Here is a 26,784-nt window from a genome sequence, read left to right on the forward strand (position 1 = left end):
AGCCCTCACTGATTTATTTTTATGTGGTGCTGAGGATCAAACCCAGGGTCTCGCACATGCAAAGTGAGCATTCTACCGCTGAGTCACAATCCCAGCCCTTCTTTTTTTTTTTTTTTGTTTAATTTTTTTTTTTTTTTTTTTTTTTTTTTAGTTATAGATGGACATAATACCTTTATTTTATTTTTTTATGTGGTGCCGGGGATTGAACCCAGTGCCTCATGCATGCTAGGCAAGTACTCTACTACTGAGCCACAATTCCAGCCCCTGAGCTAGTTAATTTCTTGATGATCATAAAACTAATCTTGTTCTAATATTTTTTTTTATTTCTTGGAACTTGAGCTAATATAAAATTTTATTGCTAGGTGCCTAATTATTGTTGTTTTATGACAAAACTTAACTTGGGTCTGGTTGGGAAACAAAACAGCAGAAGAGAAGAGTGTACTGCTTACCATTATATATGAATTCTTGGACTTACGTATTGATTTTAAAAGATGATTGAGCTGGGTGAGGTGGCACATGCCTGTAACCCCAGTGATTTGGGAGGCTGAGGCTTGAGGTCAGCCTTAGTAACAACAAGACCCTGACTCCAAATTAAAAAAAAAAAGAAAAGAAAGAAAGGATTTAGGGATGTAGCTTAGAGGCAAAGTGTCCCTGGGTTCAATCACCTATACCAAGGGGGCAAAAAAAAGATGATTGACATTTAAACTGGTAGTTACTAACTCTATACAATATTGTCTCTTTGATCAGAACAGGAGCAGCATGCATTCAGAGGTCCTAAAACCTGTTTTTCTTTTTAGTTGTAGATGGACACAGTACCTTTATTTATTTATTTATTTTCTAGGGTAGTAGGGATTGAACTCAGAGGCACTCAACCACTGAGCCACATCCCCAGCTATTTTGTATTTTATTTAGAGATAGGGTCTCACTGAGTTGCTTAATGCCTCGCCTTTGCTGAGGCTGGCTTTGAACTTGCTGTCCTCCTGTCTCAGCCTCCCAAGCTGCTGGGATTACAGGTGTGTGCCACTGCACCTATTTTTTAAAATTTATTTTTATGTGGTGGTAGGATCGAACCCAGGGCCTCACATGTGTTAAGCAAGTGCTCTACCACTGAGCTACAACCCCAGTCCCTAAAACCTCTTAAAAATGATTTTTTAAAAAAAGTAATGGCTCGGTTGAGATATAGTTCACTTATCGTGTAATTCATCTACTTAAAATATACATTTCAGTGTTTTTTAGTATACTCACAGCTGTGCACCTATCAACTTAATCAATTTAGAACATCTGAAAATTATCCTATGGGTAAATCTGAAACTGATCTCAGTCACTTTGTAACTAGAGGGGCTGTATCAGAGATATAACCATATTTTCAGTGAACTTGATTAGTTCATAGTCTGTGCTGCTAGGCTGACTTTCAAATAATTGATTGTGGGTATAGATGGTATCTGTTGAGTTCAGGATCGGAACAAGGACCCTGAACTTTGGTATCCATTTTTTAAAAATATTTTTTTAGTTGTCAGTGGATCTTTATTTATATGCAGTGCTAAGAATCGAACCCTGTGCTTCACAATGCTAGGCAAATACTCTACCACTGAGCCACAACCCCAGCCTGGTATTCATGTGTCTTTTGCTTTTTCTCTTTTGCCTGCCTGCTTGTCTTCCTCCCTCCCTCCTTTCCTTCCTTTCCTCCCTTCCTTCCTTTCAATACTGGGAATAGAATCCAAGGGTGCTGGGCTGTGGTTGTGGCTCAGAGGTAGAGCACTCATCTAGCATGTGTGAGGCACTGGGTTCGATCCTCAGCACCACATAAAAATAAAATGAAGATATTGTGTCTATCTAAAACTAAGATAAATGAATAAATAAATATTAAAAAAAAAAGAATCCAAGGGTGCTTTACCAATGAATTATATCCCTATATTTTTATTTTGAGGCAGGTTCTTACTAAGTTATTGTGGCTGCCTTAACAAGATCAAAGTTTTGGTCCTCCTTTTTCAACCTCCTGAGGTCCTGGAATTACAGAGTTGTGCCACTGCACCCAACTTGCATACTTTATTTCTGCTTTAACCATAGTAGTTTTTAAAAAATGTTTTATTTTGATGGGCTGGGGCTATGGCTCAGCAGTGGCGCACTTGCCTGGCATGTGTGAGGCACTGGGTTCAATTCTCAGCACCACATATAGGTGAATGAAATGGAGGTCTGTCAACAACTAGAAACAAAAAAATTAAAAAAATTTTTATTTTGAGACAGAGTCTTGCTAAATTGCTGAGGTTGACCTAGAATTTGAAATTCTTCTACCCCAGCCTCCGGAGTTGCAGGAATTATCGGCATGTGCTACCACTTCCGGCAGCAAAGTAGCTTTTATAAACAGACTGCTACATAAGATATCACTGGAACTAAGGGTTCCGTTGCTCAGGAAGGGTGTGTTTGTGTGTGTGTGTGTGTGTGATTTCAACCTAGAATTCTATATTAAGTCATATATATCTATACTTATATATGTCTATATCTTTTCTAATCTATTGCCTTTTGGATTTGAGTGCCAACTATTTTTTTGGTTTTCCCCAGTTGACAACATTTATTACAAAGAGGCTGAAAAGGAAAATCTTATGGAATATTCCATTCCTTCAAATGCTTGTTCTTCCCTGGAAACTGAGAGAGCCGTATCAAGAAATACTCCAACCCAGCCTCAGAGGTAAGTCTGTATTAGGGCTCAAAATTATGGTTTTGCTGGTGGTGCACATCCCAGCAATTTGGGAGGCTGAGGCAGAGGATTGCAAGTTCAAGGCCAGCCTCGACACTCAGCAACTTAGCAAGGCCCTAAGCAATTTAGGGAGACACTGTCTTAAAATTTAAAAAAAGAAGGATTGGAGATGTGGTTTGGTGGTAAAGCACCACTGGGTTCAATACCTGGTACCAAAAAGAAAAAAAGTTGTGCTTATAATCATTTTCAAAAAAGTAATAACCCCGCAGATCACCTCCTATGTGTTACACTCTTTTTTTTTTTAAATTAGTAGTTGTGGATGAACAGCATGCCTTTATTTTATGTGTTTATTTTTGTATGCAGTGCTAAGGATTGAACCCAGTGCCTCACATGTAAGCACTCTGCCGCTGAGCCACGACCCCAGCTCTGTGTTACACTCTTTATGTTACCTCATTTAACACATGAATTGTAGCTTGTAAGCTTAGTTTATAGAACTCAGTCATACTAAGTTTCTTGCCCAAGGCAAGTCATTTCAGAGCTAGAATTCAGATCCTGATCAGTCTGGTTCCAAAAGCTTTGTATGCATTTAATTGTTACATCTTCAGGATATCATATTTTTTAAAGGTTTTATTTTTATTTATTTTATCTTTCATTTTTATAACTTTATTTTATTTATTTATTTTTATGCAGTACTGAGGATCAAACCTATTATCTCACATGTGCTAGGCAAGCACTCTACCACTGAGCATCAGTCCCAGCCCCTGTTTCTTTTTATTCCTCAATGTTTCTCAAGCTTTCTTAAGGTTATATTTGCATAGTATTTTTTTCTTTAGCCCCCCCCCCCCCCCCCCACTGGGATTGAAAAACTTTGAGTGCACATGCTAGGCGAGTGCTCTAGCATTGAGTTACATTCCTAGCCTGTTTCTCTTTGTTCTGAGACAGGTCTTTCTTAGTTGCCAAGGCTGGCCTTGAACTTGCAATCTCTTACCTCAGTCTCCTGAGTAGCTGGGATTAGTCATGTGCTATCTCACCTAGCTTGTAGATTTCTTGCTATCCTTTAACTTTTGACCTGTTTTTGACTTTTATTTTATTATTGTCACTTTTATTTGTGGTGTTTGGGATCAAACTGAGGACCTCATGTATGCTAAGTGAACACTCTACCATTGATGCCCACCCCTGATTTTGATTTTAAAGCTTATCTTTTATAGATAATACTTAGTGAGATCTTGCTTTTTAATCCAATCTGATAATTGCATTTTGTTTAAAATGTTTATATTTGCTTTTACCATTTCTGTATTATAATCATGAATTTAATTAAATTAGATCTGCCTTTGTACTTGTTGTTTTCTATACATTTCATCTTTTGTTGTTGTTCTGATTTTCCTTTCCTATATTTGTATCATTCAAATACTTATTTGTTTGTTTGCTTATTTATTTATTGTGCCAGAGATTCAACCCAGGGCCTTGCACATGTTGGCAAGTGTCTACCACTCAGCTCAACCCTAGCCATCATTCAAATAATTTTTAGTTTTGTATTTTAATTCATCTATTGGCTTTTGAAGTATGTGTGTGTGTGTGTGTGTGTGTGTGTGTGTATGACAAAATTTATAATGAGTACAGCTGCTACAGACATAATGTTCTTCAGAAACATGAAAATTGTAAAAACTACAAAAGATTATAAAAAGCTTAGAATTATTATCTACATTCCAAAAATCTAACTTCTCTTAATATATATATGGAATTCTACAATACTGAGTGAAATAAAACACAAAATTATACTTGTAGTAGTCTGATTTTTATATTTTATGAAGTTTATTGTTTTCCCTAAGAACTAATATATCGTATTTATGGAATGCATGCTTATTTGGTAACATGATAAAGAAGAAGTGATGATTACTGTAAAAATCAAGATAGCAGCTGTTGTCAGTGTTCTGTTTCTTATCCTAGGTGGTGATTTCATGAGTCTTCACTTTGTAATTATTTAACTATTTATTTGTGTTTTGTTCACTGTTTAGTTTCTTGTATTTTTCCAAAGGTAGGGTCTACTGAAAGAAAAAGGAGAAAATAAACACCTTAGTCAATTTCCAGAAGCTCTACTCTAATTTTAAGTCTGATGGTAACAAGCTATGGCAAGTTACTAACATGTTGACTAAAAGAGTCAAGCCTTTTCATTTCTTTTGACTCTGACCTATAAAAGGAGGGAATTATAAGTGATTGCTGGCAAGTTATTTATTTATTTTTTTTAAAGGAAGTAGAATCTTGCTATATACCCTGGCTGGTCTTGAACTCCTGAGTTCCATGCCCTCCCTGCCCCCTCAGACGCCTAAGAAACTCAACAGTACACTCAAATGTACCTGCTCTATTTTTTTTTTAAGTTAGGTTTATTGAGATTTAATTTATAAACACAAATTTATTTAAGTACCAAAATCTTATTGTCAAATTTCAAAAACTGTCAGCAACTTAAAAGAGGTTAGATTTTTGGAATGTAGATAATAATTCTAAGCTTTTTATAATCTTTTGGAGTTTTTACAATTTTCATGTTTCTGAAGAACATTATATCTGCAGCATTCATCATTATTATAAATTTTTATTTATAAAAATTTATTATTCATTATAAATTTTGCCAATTCCTCTACCATAGAAGATCTCTTAGACTCTCTGCTCAGAAGGATTTGGAGCAAAAAGAAAAACGCCATGTTCAAATGAAAGCAAAGAGATGTGCCACTCCCGTAATCAGTGAAATACCACCTTCCAAAAGAATGAAAGTGTAAGTAGCCTGAGCGTCTAAGTGCTGAGAGCAGACGTACTGTGTGTGCCTTGTTTACCACCTGTAAGGTTAATTTCTTTCCGAGGGAATAGGGTACAAGTAAAATATGTACATCCGAAATATGTTTGGTGCACCTGGATCTGGGGAAGCTTAAAGCTGTGACCATGATGAGGTAAATTGTTATCTGCATCCTGGAGGATGTCAAATCTGCCTTGGCACAGATTTTATTTCTGTTTGATTCCCTGTCTAAGAGCAAGCTGAATATATAGTGTTGGTTCTTATTTTTACCAGTTAGGAATGTATTTTGCTGCAAGTCATGGTCTATTCTGCTGAAATGTTTAAATAATAGTGATTTATTTGCTTTACAAAGTAGTTTGCTGCTGGCTTTGGTTCAGTGGGTAAATAATGCCAGGGCTAACATCTCTGATTCTTAGCTTTTTTTTTTTTTTTTTTTTCATACTTGTGGCTCAAGGTGACTGCTCTGTTTCTCAGCTTTTTCCTTTTGCTTCTTGCCACATTATCACAAGGTAGCTGCTGTGTCACATCCATTTTCAAGAGAAGGAGTACAGTAATGGAAGGAAAATGAAATCTTTCCCAGAAGCCTTTGAATTGTATTTTAGTTGCCAGACTACTACCTTGACCCCTTAGTTGCAGTGGAGTCTATTAAAGCAAGTTCAGCACTTACTTGTAGTAGCTTTGGTATATTGGTGATTCCTCCCAAATTGGGATTTTATTAATAAGAAAGAGATGGAATAGATATTAGGAAGGGAATTAGGTGTCTGCCATTTGTTCATTTGATGATGAGCTGATAGAAAGAATCCCATCTAACTCTACTGAATCAGCGCTGGTGAACCTTTACCTTGACCTCTGTTGATTTTTTTCAAAGTTTATTCCCTGGAACCTTTGGTATATATGTTCAGATGATACTATTGAAAGAATTATGTGGTTGATACATGCTTACCATCTTAAAAATGAGAAAATTTAAGCCACGTGGTAGATTTGGAGAGGAGGATGGTGTGGCATATGCTTTAGGACATTGAGAATATATTTTGTGTCCTTCTGAACTTAAGTTCTATCAACAAAAAGAAACCAGAGGAAGAGGAAGGAGGCAGTTCTCAAGATACTTCTCAAAAGACTGAATCTTCCCCAGAGAAGGTCAAGGGCAGACATACTATGACTTGCACACCACTCATAAAGTAAGTTTCCCTATTTAAATTTTAGAGCAAATAGATTCCATTTACAAAAAGGTACATCCTCATTCCATTTGGTGCTCCTGGAGCTTGGGAAACTCCTCTAAAGTTGTGAACAGGGCAAAGTGAATTGTTACTAGTGTTCTGGAGGGTGCTTATACTTTAAATAATGAGAAAAATATGCTATTAAAGCAAATTTAAAATGAAGAAGGAAAAGGTAAAGATTCGTACTACATACATTGAACAGTTTTAATTTTTTTAAGATGGACACAATATGTTTATTTTTATTTGGTGTTGAGAATCGAACCCAGGGCCTCACGCATGTGAGGCAAGTCCTTTATCACTGAGCTACAACCCCAGCCCAACAATTTTCATTTTTAAAAGCTCTCTTTGGCCTTTAAGTAGATTCACATACTCTCACAACTGTTAATAAAGAACTTTTGGGTTCCGTTTTATTCACATGCTGTGACATAGTTCAATCATACCTGCTTGCCTTGTTTCCCTCCATTCTTTTCCTCCCTTCCTCTAGTCCTCCCTCTCTCTTCTTTTCTTTCCCTTCCTTTCTTTTTTTCTTACTTTTTTTTTTTTTTTTTTTTGTGGTATTGGGATACTGGGGATTGAACCCAGGGCTTTGTGCGTGCAAGGCAAGCACTCTACCAACTGAGCTATATCCCCAGCTCCTTACTTCCTTTTATTGGGAATTTAACCCAGGGGCACTCTCTACCACTATTTTCCAGTCCTAGTCCTTTTAATTTTTTTATTTTGAGACAAGAGTCTCACTAAGTTGCCCAGGTGGCCTCAGACTTTCTTTTTTAAAAAATTTTTTCTTAGTTGTAGATGGACACAATAACTTTGTTTTATTTATTTTTATATGATGCTAAATGTACAAGGCAAGCCCTCTACCACTGAGCTACAACCCCAGCCCCTGGCCTTAGACTTTTAATCCTACTGTCTCAGCCTCCTGAGTCTCTGGGATTATAGGCATGTGGCACTGCACCTGGCTAAATAGTTTTTTTTTAAATTCATATAGGTAAGAAATGAAACGACAGGGTTGAGATTTGAACCCTGGTTGACTTTACTTCTGTCTTCTCTATTACACTTACATTTTCTTTGTTATATTTGTTGGTAAATATTTTCCCTATTCTTGTTTTTTTTCTTCAGTATTGGGAATCAAGCCCAAGATCTTGTAGATACTAGGCAAGCACTATACCTCTGAGCTACATCCCCAGTCCTCTTTTTTTTCCCATTCTACTGTTTTTTGTTTTTTTTTTTTTTTTTAGTTGTAGATGGACACACTACCTTTATTTAATTTAATTTATTTATTTATATATTTTTTAATGTGGTACCCGGGATCGAACCCAGTACCTCACGCATGCTAGGCAAGCGCTCTACCACTGAGCCACAACCTCGTCCCTGGATTTTTAAATTTAATTTTTTATATGGCATAAAAGCTAATCATTGCACAGATTTGTGAGTCTTTTGTAGTATCTTTTATAGTCTGTTTTAGCTATATTTTTTTCTGAAAAAATTTTTAAATTTTGAAGTATGCATATTTTTTACAGTGTTATCTAATTAAGCCAATATCTGCTTATTAGATAATATTTTTGGATTTTGATACTTACTTATCATAGATTAAAAACAGTCTATATAATACCTTTAAGTTCTTGTGAATCATTGGGCCTCTTTCTCCTCTCATCTCTTTTAATGATTTCCCTTTAGGCAGAAGGTTTTAAAAAGTACTGAGGAGCAAGAGTTGGAGAAGAGAATGAAAATGCAGCAGGAAGTGGTGGAGATGCGGAAAAAGAATGAAGAATACAAGAAACTTGCTCTTGCAGGAGCAGGTCAGCTTGGCTCTGGTTGAGACTAATTTTTGAGGGGTGCTTTTTATAATCTCGGTAGGGTTTTCTGAGGTCTCTAAAACAAAAAAAGGCTTTCTTGGTAGTCATCACTAAAGGCTGGGTGTATTAAAAGAAGACTGGACATGAATTCCATTTATATCCCAATGATTATCCCTAAAACATTTTATCTGCATTGGCCCTTCCTTAGGTGTGCTATTTCTCTTCTTTGTATTAGAAAAAGAAGGAACTAGGATTGAGACAAAAGGCAAAATAACTATACAGGCCAGTTTGTTGTTGTTTCTTCCTTTTATCGTAAAGGCAAAAAGAGCTGAGTCAACTTTACTTGTTGCTGTGGAGGAAAAGTATAACTGAGGGAAAAGGTTACAGTTTTGCTTTACTTTGACATAGATTTATTAAGTCAAAACTAAAGAGTCTGCTTACTGGGTTGAAAAAGCACCCATGGAGTTTATAAGGTTTACTTCTTAGGGATGCTAAGTTTGCGTTTAAAGTCATTGTATAGGGAGTGATAGTGTAGCTTAGTAGCAGAGCACTTGACTAGCATGTGTGGGATTCTAGGTTCAGTCTCTAGCACCCCACTCACAAAAAAGATCAGTCCAGGCTTTTCCTATCAAAAGTATTCTAGTAGTTTTTTCTCCAGAGTAATGATTATACCTAGGAAATGGGATTCTTCCCTTTGCTTGTATCTGACCAAAGGGCTTCAAACCCAGTAGGACTTAATAAACATGACATGTGTTAGTGTCCCTGAGGACTGTTTTCAGTTCCAGGTTACATGTAGATGGTAAACAGATCCATAGTAATAGGAATACCGAAAGGATTAGAGTAAAAGAGGATTTAATGATGTTCTCTATTCTTTTTGTGTTAGGGGAGGTGGGTAATGGGGATCGAGCCCAGCAGTGCTTTACTACTGAACTATATCTCCAGTCCCTTTTATTTTTTATTTTGAGACAGTTTCTTGCTGAGTTGCCAAGGCTGTCCTCAGCTTTGCGATTCTCTTGCCTCAGTCTCCTAAGTTGCTGGGATTATAAGCAGGAGCTACTGGACTCAACTAATGTTCTCTATTCATTTTGTTTTTTTAAAGAGAGAGAGAGAGAGAGAGAGTTTTAATATTTATTTATTTATTATTTATTTATTTTTTTTTGGCGGACACAACATCTTTGTATGTGGTGCTGAGGATCGAACCTGGACTACAGGCATGCCAGGCGAGCACGCTACCGCTTGAGCCACATCCCCAGCCCAATGTTCTCTGTTCTTAATGTTATCTCTGTTTTACTCTGCTTCTCACTTAGGGCAACCTGTGAAGAAATCAGTGAGCCACGTAACTAAATCAGTTGACTTCCACTTCCGCACAGATGAGCGAATCAAACAGCACCCTAAGAACCAGGAGGAGTATAAGGAAGTAAACTTTGTATCTGAACTTCGAAAGCATCCTTCATCTCCTGTATGTTGATAAACTAATTCAGTTAAGACTTCAAGTGTAGCATTTGTGGTCACTTTTTACAGTAGTACAATTCAGAGAATTATATATTTTGAATTTAAGTAAATCTTTTGTAAACTGTGTGGATAAATCAACTTGGATAAATCATTCCTTCCTGGGAACTATCTTACTAAGTTTCTCTGAAAATTTAATTGAGAAGATGCATAAAGCACATTCAGTTAGAGAAACTGAAGGTATAGGCATTTTTACTGTCATAAAATTCTTGACAGACTCTTAAGTTTGCAAAATTTTATACAAAATATAAGAGGGGTTATGGGGAAAATGAGGTTGGGGCAGATCACTCAAATTCTATTTAATAAAATTATTTATTATTTATTAAAATTATTAAATATTTATTAAATAATAATTCAAAAATATCTAGAACTAATAATCTACTCTCATTTGTAGTTGGCATCATCAGTTTTTAAAATTATCTCTTTTTTTAAAAGATGGACACAATATATTCATTTATTTTAAATATTTTTATTAGTTATTGATGGGCCTTTATTTATTTATTTGTATGTGGTGCTGAGAATCAAACCCAGGGCCTCACACATGCTAGGCAAGCGCTCTACCACTGAATCACAGACCCAGCCGTATTTATTTATTTTTTTATGTGGTGCTGATGATCGTACCCAGTACCTCACAAGTGCGAGGCAAGCGCTCTACCACTGAGCTATAACCCCAGCCCCTGGCATTATTAGTTTTTTTTTTTTTTTAATGTTTTTTAGTTGTAAATGGATATTTTAAAATTTTATTTATATGCGGTGCTGAGGATTGAACTCATGGCCTCACACATGCCAGGCAAGTGCTCTACCACTGAGCCACAACTCTGGAGCATTATCAGTTTTTAAAGTCGGTCAGTTTTTTTTTTTTTTTTTTAGTTGTAGATGGACAGAATTCCTTTATTTGTTTATTTTTATGTGGTGCTGAGGATCAGATTCAGTGCCTCACACATGCTAGGCACGCGCTACAGCCCAGACCAGTCTTTTGCAGTCTTAAACCCTGAATTTGTGTTCCTTTTAAGATATATCCTTAAATTTTTTCTTCCTGTCAGAGACTAGTTTTATTAAAATTAATGATTTAAGGAGTAGGCTTTTGCATCAGTCATCTGCCTGACCTGATGCAGACCCAGAGCCTGGTCAATTGACTTTAAAGGGTTTGGGTAGGATGCCTTTGCAGCATTTTTTTCCCCCATTGAATTCCAAGAAAGTTTGGTCTTGATTAGTTCAAAATACTCACATGGTTGGGAAACCTAAGTACTATTGCAAAAAAAATAATAATAATTTGTTAAATGCCAGATTTTTTTTTTTTTTTAATAACAGGAGATTAGTGCAGTGGTGCATGGGTGTAATGCCAGCTACTTGGAAGACTAAGAAGAAGGATTGCAGTTTTAAGGCCAGCTTCCATAACTTAGTAAGACCCTGTCCCAAATTTAAAAAGCCAAAAAACATAAAGGGAGCTGGGAATGTAGCTCAATGGTATTGCACAGTTTATTTATTCATTCATTCTTGCAGTTCTGGCGATCGAACCCAGGGGCACTCTATACTGAGCTACCTTCCTAGCCCTTTTGTTTTGAGACAGGTTCTTGCTAAGTTGCCGAGGTTCACCTCAAACCTGGAACCTTCTTACATCAGCCTCCTGAGTTTGCTGAGATTTCAGGTGTTCACCACCATGCCAGGCTTATATTTTTATTATTCGTGCAGAATATATGCCTTATAGTAGATCTGTGCTCTTTTATTATAACATTTTGTTTGTGGAACAACTTTTCTTTTCATAGGCTCATGTGCTTAAGGGATGTACCATTACAAAGCCTTTTAACCTCTCCCAAGGAAAGAAGAGAACATTTGATGAAGCAGCTTCTACATATGTGCCCCTTGCACAGCAAGTTGAAGCCTTCCATAAACGAACTCCTAACAGATATCATTTGAGGAGCAAGAAGGAAGATTTTAGTAAGTTTTCTACTAATAAAACTGGCTGGAGCCTTCTCCTAGAATTCTTCACATAGGTGGAGTGATTGTTCTTTAAAAGGAGGATGAAGAGTGAACAGTATGAATTCAAATGCTGGTGGGTTTCTGGGTTTGGTGGTGAACTGATGAATGGGTTCTAATCTAATAGTTTCTATCTTTATGAAAATAATTTCTAAACTAAGTCTGAAGAGTAGAGGTATTATAAAATAGTTGTCAATGAGAGACTAAGGCTAGCATTCTACATAAAACAGAATGTGATCATTTTGTTTCTGAGCTCCCTAAAATTTTTATATTCTTGCATAGGCATTGTTTAGCACTGTATTAGGTAACCACAAGAGTTCCTTTATAAAATATAGCATTTCTTCTTTGGTACCAGGGATTCAACCCAAAGGGTACTTATCCCCAGTCTTTTTATTTATTTATTTTTTTGAGACAGGGTCTCATTAAGTTGCTGAGGCTGGCTTTGAACTTGTGATCCTCTTGCCTCAACCTCCTGAGCTGCTTGGATATTACAGGCATGTGTCTCTACACCTGGCTATGTACATACAGTGCTTCTTTTCTTTTCTTTTTTTTTTTTTAAGGAGGTACTTGAGATTGAACCCAGGAGTACTTTACCCCTGAGCTACATTCCTGTCCCTTTTTATTTTTTATTTTGAGACAAGGTCTTGCTAAGTTGCTTAGGGCCTTGCTAAATTGCTAAGGCTGGCTTTAGAACTTGCAGTCTTCTTGCCTCACCCTCCCAAATTGCTGGGATTACAGGCATGCTCCACTGTGCCTTATCATACAGCATTTCTTAATGTTTTCATTTTGTCAGATTTTATATTATATGAGAATAATGAAAAAAGATTTTGGGAGGTTTGTTACTGAGGATGTATCCTTGCTCTTGCTGGGCAAGTGCTCTACCGCAAAGTTATATACCCAGCCTTTTTTTGTTGTTTGTTTTGAGACAGGTTCTCATTAAGTTGTCATGGCTATCCTTGAAATTGAGATCCTTGCTTGTCATGGTGGCATACCCCTATAATCCCAGTGGAGAGAGGCTGAGGCAGGAGGATAGCGACTTCAAAGCCAGCTTCAGAAACGGCGAGGTGCTAAGCAACTCAGTGAGACCCTGTCTGTAAATAAAATACAGTAGGATTGGGAATGTGGCTCAGTTGTTAATTGCTCCTCAGTTCAATCCCCAGTACCTCCCTTCCCATAAAAAAAATAAATTGGGATCCTCTTGCTTCAGTTTCCTGAGTAGGGTTATAGGCATATGCCACTGCGCCCAGCAAAATAACATTTTTTTTATCCTCATGGAAATTTAAATATAAAACTTGGCTTCTCAAATAGTATATGACTGTAAGATTTAATCTGATATGTCCTGTTCTTAGTTGTGGCAAATGGAAACAAAAATCTATTTTATACACATTTTACTTTATACAGATATAATTAAATTATGCTTGTACTAAAAAAAAATTTTAAAAATTATGTATTTAAAAAATTTTTTTTTAAGTTGTAGATGGGTACAATACCTTTATTTTATTTAACCCAGTGCTTCATGCATGCTAGGCAAGCGCTCTACCACTGAGCCACAACCCTGGCCCCCTTGTATATATATTTGAAGCATGACTTATTTCCAAAATAAATAAATTTGGTTTTGATTTCCCCCTGTTATGTGATAAGAACTAAATTAGAGGACTCATTCTAAATAATTATGAGAATTGCCAGCATTGTCCCTGGCCAGGTAAATCAGTATTTTCTATGAGTGGTGGTGATTGTCTTAGTAGTTATGCTTTGACATAGTTTTTTTTTTTTTTACTGATGCTTTGATATATGGTTTTGGGAAATTTATAAAATTGAGATTCATTTCTTGAGCTTTGTAAAGGTCTTATTTTTAAAGCTAGATTAAAGAAATCTTAATTGTCAATGACAGAAATAGAAAATGCAGCCTGGTGGATTGCCAACAAACCCATCAGATTTGAATGGATATTTGATTTAGAAGATGACAGGAATTTAATTTACCAAAAGGCTACCCCTCAATAAATAGTGATAATAAGAAGGGAGTATTTGTTAAATAGTCTGATAGAGCAGAGCTGAGTGGGGAGGGCTAGCCACTCTGATTTTATTCATCTTTGGGCTTCCTAGTTGAGTCAGCACTTATAGGTACAGTAGATCTTAGGAAATGAGTGAATATCTAATCTTGCTTTATAGATGTGTTACCCTCCAAATCATCTGTGACCAAGATGTCCAGAGACCCACAAACTCCCTTACTACATACCAAATACCGGGCAAGGCCTGTTACCTACAAAAGTGCAGCGGAACAGGAAGCTGAGGAGCTTGAGAAACTGCAGCAGTAAGTCTCACTGGCAGTATCTGAGGAAAGCTTCCAACGACTGCCTGCTTTCCTCTCAGTTCTTAAAAAATTAAAAAAAAAAAACAAAAAAACAGCTTTTTTAATACTAGGGATTGAACCCAGGTGTGCTTTACAAACACTTAGCTATATCGCTATTCATTTTTATTTTTGAGAAAGTGTCTCATTAAGTTACTGAGGATCTCACTAAATTGTGATCCTCCTGCTTTGCCCTCCTGAGTTGCTGGGATTGCAGGCTTGCGCCACTGCACCTGGCTTTCTCTTTGTTCTATAAGAGTGATAGTTGCTGTTTTCTTTTCATGAAACTCTTGTAGGCTCTGTAGGCTGTGTATCTGCCTCTATGATTAAAGTCCTGAAAGTGGGAATATGCAGATGTCCTGATAAAAATCTAATGCATGGTTTGGAATGGGAGAAATGTCCTGGGTTTGTGGCTACTTAAGAGATTTTTACAATTATTAGTGGAGCAAACTGGAACTTAATAAGGTTAGCATTGGAACTTCTATATATTTGTTTTATTCCTATTTGTGCCTCTTTTGAGGGAGGAGAAAGCTCCTCTGTGAAGAGAGGTCCAATCTTAAAAGTGGAAATGTTCAGATTGTCGCATTGTTCTATACTTGAGAAGTAAAGATAATGACTTTAGAGAGAGAATGGAAATTTTATCATGTATGATGGGTCATCTTAGTGATGATTATTTTTTGTTTTTGCTTCACTTTGTTGTTTGTGTAGTTTATTTATTTATTTGTGGTTGTCATTAAACTCTCACAGATACAAATTCAAAGCACGTGAACTAGATCCCAGAATTCTTGAAGGTGGGCCTATCTTGCCCAAGAAACCACCTGTGAAACCACCCACTCAGCCTGTTGGCTTTGATTTGGAAATTGAGAAAAGAATCCAGGAGCGAGAGCCAAAGAAAAAATCAGAGGATGAATGCTTTGAATTTCATTCCAGACCTTGTCCTACCAAGATCTTGGAAGATGTTGTGGTAAGAACAGTTGAGGCTTTGTGTGCTGACTGAAGTGTTCTGCCTGTAGCTGAATATCTAACCATTCACAAATGTACTAGTGGGTACTGAGAGCAGGACATTGTATTAGGAGCTGGGAATTTAAAGAGACGCAGCAGAAGTAGAATTTGCTCTTAGTACTTAAAGTCCAGTAAAGGAAGCGATATGCACTTAAATGATATAAAATGCAGAAGTGTTCAGAGAGATGACAATTTAAAGTACTATAGGAATTCAGAGGAGAGAATTTTTTCATTCAGAAGGCTCAGGGAATGCTATGTTTGCCGTGATAGTTAATGCTTGTGCTGTATGTCAGGCACTGCTCTCTGCCCTTCTCATATACAGTCATCCCTCAGTATCCTTGGGGGATTGGTTATAGGACCCCCACAGATTCTCAGGTCTGCAGATGCTAAAGACTCCTATATAGAATAGTGTAGTATTTTCATATAAACCACATGTATCCTATCATTTATTTTTTTGAGACTGGGTCTTACTATGTTGCTTAAACCAGCCTTGAATTCCTGGCTCAAGTGATCTTGCTTCAACCTCCTGAGTGGGTGGTACTAGGAGCACATGCCATCACTCCTAGCTTACTGTTCTGTCTTACTTGCTTTAGAGTCATCATGGTTTTCAGTGAAACTACAAGTATTATACCTTTCATTGGGTACCTAGTTTTGTTTATTCTATTTTCTTAGCACTAAGTCAAAAACAACCTGAGATTATGTTTTCCAGGGCTTACAAGAATTATGTTTATGCTTACAAATGGTTCTATCCCCCATATCCTCTTTTAGTTGAAAGCTTTTTAAATGTGAGACTTCTTTTCTATTTATAGTGCCTTCCCCGCTTTTTTATTATGAACTCATACACCATAGGCCAAACTCTTACATATAGTGATTAGTCACTAAGAGTTGTGCCTATGGTGTATGAGAAAACAAGTTTTCTAAGAAAACTTCTTAGAAAACAAGGTCCTGAATATGACAGGACAAAGGTAGGTTGACTGCACACCTCAGGACCTTAAGCCTGAAGGGCTCAACATGTTTGTTTTATACACTAGAAAATTGAGACCCAGAAAAGAGAAACTATATCCTCAAATCTTTCATGCAGTCATCTGGTACCTTGCTTTTAATAGCATCTTTTTTGCTGGGCATGGTGGTGTATACCTGTAATACCAGCAACTCTGAGGCAGGAAGATTTAAATTTTAAGGTTAGCCTCAGAAATTTAATAGACCTTGTTTCTAAACAAACAAACAAACAAATAAATAAATAGGGGCTGGGGATGAAGCTGCAGTGGTAAATGCCCCTGGGTTTAATCCCCAGTACGGGGGGCGGGGGAGGGGGGAAGCATCTTTTTCTCCTCCAAACTCCTGGCCTTTCCTCTCCTGTGTTCTTTGTTCTTCAATTCCCATGCCATGTTCTCAGTTTTTACTTTACCCTGGTTCCTTACATATCAACACTGGCTTTATGTATTTTAAAAATCAATTCACTTTGTAGTTTCAATGTTTGTATATATGTATGTGTTTGTATATGTTTATTTATTTATTTGTGTACTGGAGGTTGAACCTCGGGGTACTTTACCACTGAGCTACATCCCCCGCCTTTATTTTTTTATTTTGAGACAGTCTTGCTGAGTTGCTTGCCATCCTCCTGCCTCAACCTCCCAAGTTGCTGGAATTACAGGCATGTGCCACTGCCCCCAACATTTTAAAGTAAATTTAAAGGAAACTTTTAAGCAAATACATAAGTGGAAAACCTACCCCTTTCCCCTTGAATAACATAATAATAGTTAACACTTAATATAAAGTTTACTATATAACAGGATTTTATTCTAAGCTCTTTACTTTGTTTTTACATTTGAAAAATATATATATAATTTTTTCCTCAGGAAATTCGGGAAATACTACATTTTGCACCTCACATTGATTTGTAGTTGGTCCTAATCCTTTTTGGAATAGTTGCTGAAAATATTGGCTGTTTATCCAGAACAGGGTGTTCACCCTGCTGATAGAATGTATGTGGACAACACTAGAAGATTGCATGTTTTTCCCTGAGAGAAGCATAAGACAAACAGAAGTTCTGGGGGAGCCATCTTTCCAAGTAGCCCCTCCCATTTCCAGTTTGGAGGATTTGCCTGAACTACGCAGCCAGTTAGCACTTAGACATGTGCCTCTTCTCCCTGTAAATCAAAGGCCCCACTGCTCCCCCACCCCCCACCCCTGACTTCCCAAATCATTGGGGCTCCCTAAGCCCTTGCTGTCCTGGACCCAAAATACCAACTAGGATTTGGCCTAAATTTCAGCAGTCCCACCTAGTGAATTGGAAAGTGGGGCTTCTAAACATCAATTTATATTTGTGCCTTATTTCTACAACCGAATTTGGAGAGACAGGCATTTTGGTCACCTTAATTGGATTTTAATATTAATTAAAAACTATATAAAGTGCTTTTAGGTTCTAAAGATAGACATGATATAAATAAATGGTTTATGATCAAGAACAATAAATACATAAGTAAAAATAGCTCTAGCAAGGTGACCTTCTAAGCTCTTTACTTTTATATAATAACTTATTTTTTCACAATCACCCTATGAGATGAACACTGTAGGTACTTGCGTTAGTCCATTTTGCAGTGAGGAAGCAGAGATAAAATAACTAGCCAGTGGCAGAACTAGGATAGATAGTATGGCCCCAGAGTCCTCTTGTCTTAAAATGGAAGATATCTTTTATTTGTTTTTCAGACCCCCCTCCTCTACCATGCTATCGATCAAACCCAGAGTCTCATACATACTAGGCAAGTGCTGTACCACTGTGCTACACCCCCAGCCTGATGATATCTTTTAAAACAGAAAATTCTTAGGACATATGTGATTATTTAACAAAAATGTTTGCATCCCACCTACAGTCTGTATCACCAGTTGTACCTGAAATCCATTTTTGAAAACTCTGATTAGGAAATTATTGTAAGTTTGTTGTGCTCTGGAGAAGCCAAGACAGAGTGTTAAGTGGGGAAGCATGACTAAAGCTCATTAAATGTTGATTGCAGTCTGAGAGTAGCACTGTTCCAGGTTATGTCTTTTGAGAATTCTGAATAAACAGATCTGTGAAGCAGTAGGTAAGTCAATAAGGTGTCACTGAATTAATGTGTGCTGAAGGAAAATGTTCACCAAATTCATCTGGTTCTCAGAATCCCTCTGGGGCTCTTATTACAGAAACAGATTCCTGGGCCCCAGCCCTGGAGTTTTGATTTGTTGTATGCAGTGTAGAGGCAGCCCAGGTGACGAGCTGTGTGCCTGACTCGCAGTAAGCAGTCAGGTGTTAATAGTAATAGCTGTCATTTTATTGAGTGCTTATATTGTCCCGAGTGCTTAATGTAGATTATCTTATTTATTTCTTATAATAGCTTTATTTCTTATGATAGCTTTAAGAAGTGGACTTTTTATCTCTATTTTTAAAGTGATAAAACAGTAAGAGGGGTCTAGTAAGCAGTACCAGGATTTGAGCCTATCACTTCCTTAAATGTTATATTATTCTATCCCATAATACTTACTGATATCATTGTTTACTTTGGCACATGCAGGTTTCAGGTTTGACACTTGCTGCTTGTTGCTCTCCCTTCTAAAATTTAAGTAATTTCATTTCAAGTCTTTTTTTCTAGAGAATCAAAGCATAGAAGGAGATGTATTTTCTTCTATCCTCTTTATTTTTTCAGAAAGGGAGGCTTTCAAAGGGCAATGCACCCAGAGAAACATTTTAAAAAGCTGGTGGCAGAATTGAGATTAAGTCTCTTAACTTCTGGTCTTGGACTTAGAACAGAGCTGAAGAAATCTGCCTCTCAGAGCCTGATTCAGCATGTCTGCCTGCTGCTGTCATGCCCCATCCATGTGTCCCTAGTGCTGAAGTCCTATTTCCATGTGTCCTTAACACTGCTTCTTGTGCTTTCCACTTGTGGTTGAAGGTGGCAAGAGGACAACAGGACTGATGAGAGATGGGCTTGAGCAGCAGTGGGCCTGAGGCAGAGATGAAGAAAGGGCTCTTGGGGCAGAGGCAGAGTGATGAAAGCCTTGCGCATGAGGGTGTGAAATGGGAACTTGGTGCCTGTATCTAATGGGGGCCTGAGGCTCCTGAGGTACATGTGGTATCAGTGAGTAATTTTAGCAGAGATATTTTAGGGATGACTTAGGGAGACTAGCAGGGTTTTTTTTTTTCTTTGTTTGTGTACTCCTTGGGATAACGTTGCTTTGTAGTAATTTCCTAACTGCTCTGGGACAGGCTTGAGAGCTTATTCCAGGGCAATTGGGGGCATTTCCTGCATTTCAAGTGTTCATCCCCAACTCCTTCCTTGCTGTTTTTCCTAAATGTGTCATCTGTCCACCCACATTGCCCACTTCTAACCTCACATCACCTCTTAAGAGATATCTTCCTCAAACTACCATTGAGGGAGTGTGTTCTCCTAGTAGCCATTAGCCCCACATTCTGCTGGGTTTCTTGAGAACATTTGTGAAAATTAGAAAATATTCACTTTATGACTTTTCTTTTTTTTTTTTTGGTATTGGGAATTTAACCAAGCGGTGCATAACCACTGAGCCACGTTCCAGTCGTTTTTTTTTTTTGTTTTTTATTTTGAGACAGGTCTCACTAAATTGCTTAGGGCCTTGCTAAATTACTGAGGCTGGCTTTGAACTTGGGATCGTCCTACCTCAGCCACCCAAGTTGCTGGGATTACAGATGTCTGTCACCCAGCCTGGCTAATTTATTACTTATTGATTGTGTTTTTTCCATTAAAGTGTGAAACCCTTGAGAACAAGGACCATCAGTAACTCCTACAAATACAGGATAACCAGATGTGTACAGTACAAGCTGACATGGACCAGCCTATGTATTTATAGATACTGGGAATTCAAAGACATGACCTTCTTGTTCTTAAAGCTTGTGCAGACTGGTAGAGTGGACTAACATGTAAACAAATACGTAGAGTAATAGTAATCAACATATGTTCAGTTACTACCAGGTCTTCTTGTAAGTGCAAAGGAATGGAAATGGCAATATCCTAGTCCTCAAGGAGCTTATGATTTAAACTTAAAATAACAAGAAATCTTCATTTTTTTCTGGAAGTCTGATTTCCTTTTATTTCAAATCAAGTCTCCAGTTGGTTTTTATTGTAGTAGAGAAGGGGTGTGGGTGGATAGTTGCTACAAAGATGATTTTCTTAACCATGTCCTCCCCCCAACTAGTGAGGATTGATCTCACTCATAATGTCTCTGTCATGGCCTACCTATTAGAGATTTCCATTGCTCCTCTTTTAAAATGTAGATCTCTACTGGTTGGATTAGAGGGAGGAAACAGGAAAGGGGGGATTATTTTAGAACTAAAGGAGTCCTTGGATATTTATTTCAGTTAAATTATTTTATGAACCCCCTCGCCCTGCTCCTCTCCAGGCCTAGAAGGCTATCTTATGTGCCTTGTTTTATAGGCTGGAAGCAGAACTGGGCCTGGCTCATTGTTCTTTCTACTTCCACATGCCCTTGGTGCATTCAGTCAAGATGTGCTCATGTCCACCTGTGCTGGCTATTGTAGCAGCAGGTTTTGTTGTGTGTAAATTATTTCTTGGATTCTTGCCACTCTCATTATAAGACTGCTGAATTGGATTTCACTATGCTAGTGATAGCACTCTTTAGAAAACATAAGAAATTTCATAGCAGAGTGAGCATTCCTTCACAGTGGTCACCTAGAGGGTTTATAAATCTGTTCTAATCTAAAGGTGTTTAGAACTATAAGAAAGATTTTTTTTTTTTTTAAATAAAAACCTCTGAGTAGCCCAAGATAATAGAGGTAGAAATAATTTTGTTAAATGAAAGATAAAAGATTGAGCAACTGTCTGGCATGGTCCAAAAAGTGGCTTTCAAAACCGCTCCAAGAAAGACATTCCAAACATGTTTTGAGCAGGTGCAGCATTGGTGGGATTAAGGAGAAGCCTCCCAAGGTATCTTCATAGAGTCCAACATACAAATTCTCATGCATTCATTCTTAGAGCATTCATTTAACAAATATTTACTGAATGCCTTATCCTTGCCAAGGTCTGTGTTAAATGCTAGGGGTTTGATGGAATAAAATAGTCCCTACCCTTGAAAGCACCTATAGTCTAGCTGAGGTGGATGAACATCTAAACAAATAAGTGCAGTGAAGTTTTGTTGGTATAGTCATCTCTCCTTGTTCCTCTGCAGATTCAACCAAATGTGATTGGAAAATATTGGGGGGGAAATTACATTTGTACTAAACATGTACAGACTTGTTTTCTTGTCATTATTCCCTAAACAATTCAGACTAACAACTTTCCATAGCATTTACATTATATTAGGTATTATAAGTAACTAGAGAAAAACTGTACAGGAAAGTATAAGTTTTATGCAAACATATACCATTTTTATACGGGATTTGAGCATCTGTGGATTTTGGGGGCAGTGTTTACTTCTATAGGTTCTAGGAGCAGAGATCTATTGTCATGATACATAACTTCTCTTTAAAAAAGTGATTTAATCTTTCATAGTGGAGGTTGTTGCAGGATGTTTAACTGAGTTATGTGTTCCTTCCAGGGTGTTCCTGAAAAGAAGGTACTTCCAATCACTGTCCCCAAGTCACCAGCTTTTGCATTGAAAAACAGAATTCGAATACCCACCAAAGAGGAAGAGGTAATTCCCTGGGAGCAGGGGGATTCTTTTTCCTTCTGCATAGTCAATCTAAGCCTTACCATTTTTTTTAATAGATCTTTATTTTATTTATTTATGAGGTACTGAGGATCGAACCCAGTGCCTCACACATGCAAGGCAAGTGCTCTGCCACTGAGCCACAACCCCAGCCCTTAAGCTTACCATTTCTTAAACCAAAAAGAGATATAACACAACCACTTTTGTCCGAAGTTGTCTTTAAATATGGTATTAACATTTGATCATCTTTTTTGCTTATCCAAGAGTAAAGTAGTTGGTAAGGTATGAATCTTCTGTCACTGATAATAGGTTACAGTTTATGGAAACTGTGGGGAAGAATTAGATATTGGAGGCTTGTCTGTTTCTATAGTTTTGAAGTCAGTCAGTCTTTGTAAAGTGGATCAAAAATTGCCAACCTCTGCATTTTATTTGCCTGAGTTATAGTCATTATTCAGTGAGGGACTTTTAAATTCATACTAAATAGTCAATCGGCCTTGCAGTTACATCCACCTCGTCCTATCTCTGTTAACCCAAGGGTCACAAAGGTGACTGTTTAGTGATGTTTCATGGAATTGTAATATATAAACTGTCATTGATCATACTAGTATCTTATTACATCTCCCATTTATCTATAAATATCCAGAGTTAGGGTAATTTTATAGCAGATCTCAAGCATAAGCCTTTTTATAGTTCATTTGAAACTAAAATACACAGTTATCTTATGTTACCAGCTTGAACCCAAACAACTTACTGGTCCTATTCTGGGTTTGGCAACCCAGTCACATTAACTCCAGTCACATGTTTTATTGGAGTCTGGAGGCTAGGTCAAAGAAGAGGCTAAGGTATATACCTGGTTAATGTATTTCTTATCTTCATTTTATTCATACTGTCTGACCTCATTTAATTTTTATAACATTCTTGTGAAAAACTTCAGATTTATAAAAAAGAAAGAAAGGAAAGAAAAGAAATAGGAAGCTAAAACATTTAAGGTTGAGGGACTTGCCTTCATTAATGGCTTACCCCTACAATATCTTCTGACTGCATGCTGAGGAGGTAGGAGAGAATGAGGACTCTTGTTTCTAAACTGCAGTTTCTCTTAGGAAGAGGATGAACAGGCAGTGATAAGAGCTCAACCTGTGCCACATTATGGGGTGCCTTTTAAGCCCCAAATCCCAGAGGCAAGAACTGTGGAAATGTGCCCTTTCTCCTTTGATTCTCGGGACAAAGAACGACAGTTGCAGAAGGAGAAGAAAATAAAAGAACTGCAGAAAGGGGAGGTAGGTGTTTCCTTTTCTGCAAGTAGGATACTGCTTTTCTTTGAGCCCTCAAATATAACCTCTTATGTAGTACTTTTAACTGTAAAATCACTACTTTCCTTTGATCCCTCTTAAGAATTTTATGAAATAAAACAGGGCAAATGATTTTAAGTAATCCTTTTTTTTAATTTTTTTTTTTAAATTTATTTCTTGGTGTAGACAGACATAACACAATGCCTTTATTTTTATATGGTGCTGAGGATCGAACCCAGGTCCTGCCCATGCTAGGTGAGCACTCTACCACTGAGCCACAATCCCAGCCCCTTAAGTAATCCTTTTGGCAGAAGGAGGTTAAATGACTTCCTCCTGGTTATTGGGAGCATACTGCCAGTTATTGGCAATATTGGGAGGAAAACCTAGATTTCCTTTTGGGTTCATTACTCTTCTCTGAAAGACCATGTGCTGTTTTGAAAACTGGCTGGCCATCCAAACTTTTCAGGTTCTTCCACATATTTTGGAGGAGCTCTTGCCTTCTAACCGAAGAGGTCTTCATCTTAAATTTTGTTTTCTTTTGCATTAGGTGCCCAAGTTTAAGGCACTTCCTGTGCCTCATTTTGACACCGTTAGCCTGCCAGAAAAGAAGGTGAAGAATGTGACCCAGATTGAGCCTTTCTGCTTGGAGACTGACAAAAGAGGTGCTGTTAAGGCACAGATATGGAAGCACCAGGTGGGAGCCTGGGGAGAGCAGCCAAAATGTTGGTTGGTTGATTGGTGGTTGATTGGCTGTTTGGTTGGTTTGACTGGCAGACCAAACTATACTGAAAATCATCTGGGAAAAAATACTTGATTATTTCGGTGTACTCTGTCTAAATCAAGGTTCAGCACCTTTCTGTAAAGGACCAGATAGTAATTATTTTAGGTTTTATGGGTTAGAAGAGCCTCTACCACATACTGTGTGCCTGTGTTTTCAATCCTTTGAAAAATGTAAAAAACATTCTTAGCTCAAGGGCTGGATCAAAACCATTTGCAAGCTGGATTTGGCCTTTAGGCTGAAGTTTTCTGACCCCTGCTTTAAGTGATCCTCTTGGGAATGTGAGAACTCAGACTTCTTTTGAGTTAGGAGTCTGAGAGGTCCATCTGTTAGACTCATTCATTAAGTATTCACTCTGTTCTATTGACTGCTTTGGTAAGAAACAGGATGCAAGAAAAAGTTTTCAATGTGATATGCTATTTTGTCAGCATGGTGTGTGATAAACTTGCTCTTTATAGATAACAAAATAATTAAAAGCAATTGATTGGTTATTGGCTTGTTTAATTGGGATGTATTTCTACCCAGTTGAAAAACATTTAAAAAAATTTTTGTGTTCGTCAGTATTTTTATGCCATCACTTATCCTGGACTCTGCCCCAAAGGAGCTCTAGGCTAGTCATTATTTGTAGGAATCACTCCTCTTGAAGCCCAAGAGATCCGATTGCTCTGTGACTGAGTGCAGGCCACCTTTTGGCGTTGTTTTTTAGAAAACCTAAGGACTGCTGCTTTGGCAATAGTAGTAACTCTCCCTTTCTTAAGGACCAAGACATAGGATGTCTTGTGGGGCTTTTTAAGTTTCTCAAATACTTAATAAAAGTAAAGTGATAATGATATAATAAACTTTCATGAACCTAACACCTTCTGTAATGATTGAAACATGGAAAATCTTATTTCACCTGTACTTCTACCACTTACTCCTGCATTGTATACGTTACCTACACAACATTACTTTGAACTGAATCTCTATTCATCAAAAACACTTGAGCTTGTATTTAAAATATAAAGACTGGGTTAAGGGTGTGACTTTATTTGTATAGAGTATTTGCCTAACATGTGCAAACCCCTGGATTTGATATTCAGCATCACACAAAAAAAATAAAGACTTACTTAAAACAAACACAATAATATCAAAAAAGATTAACAGTGATTCCTATATAGAGACAAATAGTCAATATTCAAATATCCTTAAATTTTTCATAATTGAAACAGTTGACTTGTTCAAATCAAGATCAAAATAAGGTCCACATTACATATTTGTTTGATAAATCTCCCTCTTTTTTTTTTTTAAGAGAGAATTTTTTTAGTATTTATTTTTTAGTTTTTCATGGACACATCTTTATTTTATTTTTATGTGGTGCTGAGGATCGAACCCAGTGCCCCGTGCATGCTAGGTGAGCACGCTACCGCTTGAGCCACATCCCCAGCCCTTATTTGATAAAGCTCTAAGTCTCAATCGGTGAACTTGTCTCTTTGTATTTTATTTGTTGAGTGAACTAGATTGTGTAGTTTTTCCCACAATCTGGATTTTGCTCATATATTGCATTTAAAGTATTCCTCTGTTTCCTATAGATCCTAGAGGCTTGATTAATTCTGGTTAGGGTTTTTTTTTTTTTTTTTTTTTTTTTGGGGGTGTGTGTGTGTGTGTGTGTGTGTGTGTGGTGTTGGGGATTGAATCAGGGCTTTGCACATATATACCAGGCATGTGCTTTACTGCTGAGTCACATCCCCAGGCCAGGAGAATGTTTTATAGTGCTATTGCATGGTATCTAATGAATCACATCGGAAGGCATATAATATCTACTTTTTAGAGTTTTTGTGATGTTAAAATAGGCCTTAAAAATATCTTAAAGATATTTTCTAGTTCTTTGAGTGGACTCTAGATTCTGGGTGGTGGGAGAAGATAACTAGAGGTTAGATCACATCATCTTCTATCTGGAATGCCAAAGCAGTTCAGAAATACTAGGTCTTGAGTTAATGTGGTGGTCATGGAAGTTGTGCACTTGCCTGTCTGACAGTCTTTATTCCTAATAGCTGGAGGAAGAACTGAAACAACAGAAAGAAGCAGCTTGCTTCAAGGCTCGTCCAAATACCATCACCTCCCAGGAGCCTTTTGTTCCCAAGAAAGATAAAAAATCAGTTGCTGGTAGTATTCTATGAACTTTTGGGGGTTTGGGGCAGAATTATAAGATTTCCTGGGGGAAGTGGGACTCAGTTGTATCAGACAATACTTGGTTCACCCAGCGTGTTGGGTTTTAGAGGATGGTGGTTTTTCTTCCCTTAGTCTTTTGCCTCTATTGAATCCAGTACCTTGTTGAGTTTCAGAATGTGCTGGGGACAGATTGGTATAACATGAGCCTTGTTAGAAACCGCTGGCCTTTTAGTAAGTTACAGGCCCTCCCTACCAAAGAGTAGCAAGTAAATGAGAGAGGGAGTCTAGGGTGTCCTTCTGGAGTTCTAGGTGAAGCCCAGCCTTAGGTACAGAATATTTAATTTCTTAAGCACTAGGTGGTGTGTTAGAAAATTGGGATTCTTCTGCCACCATCTTAAAATCACTATATAGTTTTGAGCTTACTTCACCCTTGTGGGTCTTGTTTTTATTCCATTTACACTAAATGATTTCCAGGGGCTCTTACAACTCTTAAAATTCTAAGACTTTTATATAAGTGGTTTACTCTGCCTTTCTTTTTAGCAGGGCTTCCTTAGAGTCTCTGCTACTTGGCT

At 37.4% G+C, this 26,784-nt stretch overlaps 1 protein-coding gene and 1 non-coding gene across 7 annotated transcripts in view; one reads left to right on the top strand and one right to left on the bottom strand.

The window, feature by feature from the left end:
* Positions 1-26,784, top strand: part of Tpx2 (TPX2 microtubule nucleation factor) — a 46,654-nt gene that overhangs the window by 17,032 nt on the left and 2,838 nt on the right. For 4 of the 6 annotated variants that reach the window (XM_076851671.1, XM_076851674.1, XM_076851672.1 and 1 more), the window contains exons 5-16: positions 2,560-2,686; positions 5,337-5,462; positions 6,533-6,658; positions 8,372-8,493; positions 9,798-9,949; positions 11,766-11,937; positions 14,146-14,287; positions 15,071-15,287; positions 21,887-21,982; positions 23,098-23,274; positions 23,834-23,980; positions 26,095-26,206. In XM_076851671.1, coding sequence (XP_076707786.1) covers positions 2,560-2,686; positions 5,337-5,462; positions 6,533-6,658; positions 8,372-8,493; positions 9,798-9,949; positions 11,766-11,937; positions 14,146-14,287; positions 15,071-15,287; positions 21,887-21,982; positions 23,098-23,274; positions 23,834-23,980; positions 26,095-26,206 — 1,716 coding nt within the window. The remainder of the gene's footprint in view (positions 1-2,559; positions 2,687-5,336; positions 5,463-6,532; positions 6,659-8,371; positions 8,494-9,797; positions 9,950-11,765; positions 11,938-14,145; positions 14,288-15,070; positions 15,288-21,886; positions 21,983-23,097; positions 23,275-23,833; positions 23,981-26,094; positions 26,207-26,784) is intronic. The other 2 variants (XM_076851675.1, XM_076851677.1) reach the window with 2 other exon arrangements.
* Trnaa-ugc (transfer RNA alanine (anticodon UGC)) lies at positions 7,255-7,328 on the bottom strand. The gene has a single exon. It is a non-coding gene; the product is annotated as a tRNA-Ala (tRNA).

This window comes from Callospermophilus lateralis, chromosome 3 (assembly GCF_048772815.1).
Source record: "Callospermophilus lateralis isolate mCalLat2 chromosome 3, mCalLat2.hap1, whole genome shotgun sequence".
Lineage (NCBI taxonomy): Eukaryota > Metazoa > Chordata > Mammalia > Rodentia > Sciuridae > Callospermophilus > Callospermophilus lateralis.